Source organism: Phyllostomus discolor, chromosome 5 (assembly GCF_004126475.2).
Source record: "Phyllostomus discolor isolate MPI-MPIP mPhyDis1 chromosome 5, mPhyDis1.pri.v3, whole genome shotgun sequence".
Lineage (NCBI taxonomy): Eukaryota > Metazoa > Chordata > Mammalia > Chiroptera > Phyllostomidae > Phyllostomus > Phyllostomus discolor.
The window spans coordinates 146,242,027-146,244,374 of record NC_040907.2 but is presented as its reverse complement, the minus strand read 5'-3'; the positions used below and the strand labels follow the sequence as shown (position 1 = coordinate 146,244,374).

Here is a 2,348-nt window from a genome sequence, read left to right as displayed (position 1 = left end):
CATTCACTGGGAATAGGCTAAAACAGACTAATCTCCTGCAGTCCCTCCCTTTACCCTAATAAGGCCTGCCACCTCTGATAGAACTGGGTAAGCTTCTGAGAAATAATCTGAAATTATCTGGGGGATAGTTTATTGGAGGGTGGAGAAGGGAGGGGGTGTGGAGGTGGTAATTATCAGTCATTGCTCTGCCTTTGTCTTTCCACGGGATTTAAAAACACGATGATTTAGACAGTAAGCGATTTTCTCCCAGGAGAACTTTTCAGTGGCGTTGCTGCTGTTGTCCACTGGAAACCAGCGCCCAGAAAGTCTGGGGAGGAGGATTCTCAGGTTCGTGTGCTGGGGCCAAGGGTTGGGTCAGTAGCAGTCTCTGCCTCTGTCCCCAGGTCTGAGGGATGCTGCTGTCCCGGCCCTGCCACCACTGAAACACCCAGGGGTACCAGAAGAGCCAACCTGAACCATGAGTCCTCTGAGGCTGCGAGCGTCGCTCCAGCTGCTGCAGCTGTTGCTGCTGGGTGGCTGCCTCGTCGCGGCCTCTGGGAGGAACGAGGGGGCGGCAGGAGGTGCGGCAGAGTCAGCCCTGGGTCTCGTGGGCGGCTCTTCGGGCCGCTTCATCAGCCCGGAGCACCAAGCATGCAGCTGGCAGCTCCTGCTGTCCGCCCCAGGGCCGGCGGCGGGCAGCGAGCTGTCGCTGCGCTGCCAGGGCCCGGACGGGGAGCGCCACCAGTGCGCCTACCGCGGGGAGCCCGGGCGCTGCGCCGCCTACGCCGCCCGCGGCTCTCACTACTGGAAGCAGGTGCTGGGCGGGCTGCGCAAGAAGCGGCGGCCGTGCCAGGACCCCGCGCCGCTCAAAGCCCGCCTGTGCTCGGGCAAGAAGGGCCGCGGCGCCGAGCTTCGCCTGGTGCCCAGCGGGTCCCCGCCCGCCGGCCCCACTGCGGCGGGCTTCCCTCGGGATCCCAAGCCCCGAGCCAGGAGCCGGGGACGGCCCCGAGAGCCAGCGATCGGCCCCGCCGCGAGGGTCCCGCATCCTCCGAGCACACGCTCCAAACGGAAGCCCTCTGAGAAGAAGACTAAAGGGGGCAAGAGGAAAGCGGCCTCGGACTCTGACGAGGAGCGACTCCTGGGCACAAGGCCGGATCCCGACGGGCTGGATGAGAACGCGAAGCTCACGGAGACGTACTGCGCGGAGAAGTGGCACTCCCTTTGCAACTTCTTTGTCAGTTTCTGGAACGGCTGAGGTTGCCGACCTGGGGAGGGACGTGGGGGGTCGGGGAAGTGGTGCTCAGCTAAGGGAAAGGAAGCGAAAGGCACCTTAGGCGGTGAGGTGCAGAGCAGAGAGTAAGGAGGAGTGCCAAGTTCTAGAATGGAGGTGGGGAGGGAGTGGGGCTTGAGGTGAGAGTGTTAGGGATATGGGGAATCTCTGAGACGGCAGAGAAGTTAAAAATTTTGAAGAGTATCGATCCTGATTAAGGCCAGAAGAAGTAGTGAAAACAGAAGTAGGCATACCTTAAATGTGTAAAAACTGTACACTGGGGAGAGAGGTGGGTACAGAGACAGATTGAAAAAAAATAATGGGAGAAAGTTACTAAAGTGATATGAATCTCTTGTGGGAAGTGGATACAATCTGTATTGTTTAGCATATTTACATTGTTTGATTAAAATATAATCAAACAATTGATACAATTGATACTTGGCCTGGGCCAAGTTGAACTAGGGTCCTCTCACCTCATCAGCCAACAGGATTACCACCTTTTTTTTGTTTTCTTTCTAAATTAGTATTAACTTTAGTGCTGCTAGGTGTCATAGATGACCTCTACAGTGATAGAAGCCACTCACTGGTCAAAATCAACTCTAATGATGAAAGATTTCAGGATGATTGCCCTTGAATTCTTCTAGAATTGCTACTTGTAGAGAGTGATGCCTTATATTCACAAACTTTTCCATTAACCTCAATTCAGAAGTGAATGGCAGAAGGAAGTTGAGTACTCCAGTAGGTTTAAAAACTACGTTTCATAGTTGATCATTAAAAAACAACAACAACAACAAAAAAACACAGCTTCAATTGTAAGTATGTATCTCAGAGTCATTTGGACCATTATGGAAGTTGTATTTCTGTTTCATATAATTAACTGTTTAACATATTTCATTTTAAATAAGATGTAATGAGAGACTTTGCCCATGTTCAATGCTCAATAAACTGTATGGATAGATTTAAAGAACTGTCAGCGAGATGAAAATTCTGAATGCATTTGATCAAGTTCTGAGTGCACTTTGAAGTAAGTTACTAAACTTACCTCTTGACTTGTCTGCGAGGATGAGAGAGAAGTCTGCATAAGTCAGGAGCCAAAACT

At 52.0% G+C, this 2,348-nt stretch overlaps 1 protein-coding gene across 1 annotated transcript; it reads left to right on the top strand.

Annotated features, from left to right (window-relative positions):
• FGFBP3 (fibroblast growth factor binding protein 3) lies at window positions 1–2,028 on the top strand. Its single transcript, XM_028511307.2, has 2 exons — window positions 1–87; window positions 384–2,028. The coding sequence occupies exon 2, from the start codon at window positions 458–460 to the stop codon at window positions 1,232–1,234; it is 777 nt and encodes a 258-aa protein (XP_028367108.1). The 5' UTR covers window positions 1–87; window positions 384–457; the 3' UTR covers window positions 1,235–2,028.
• Window positions 2,029–2,348: the final 320 nt, after the last annotated feature.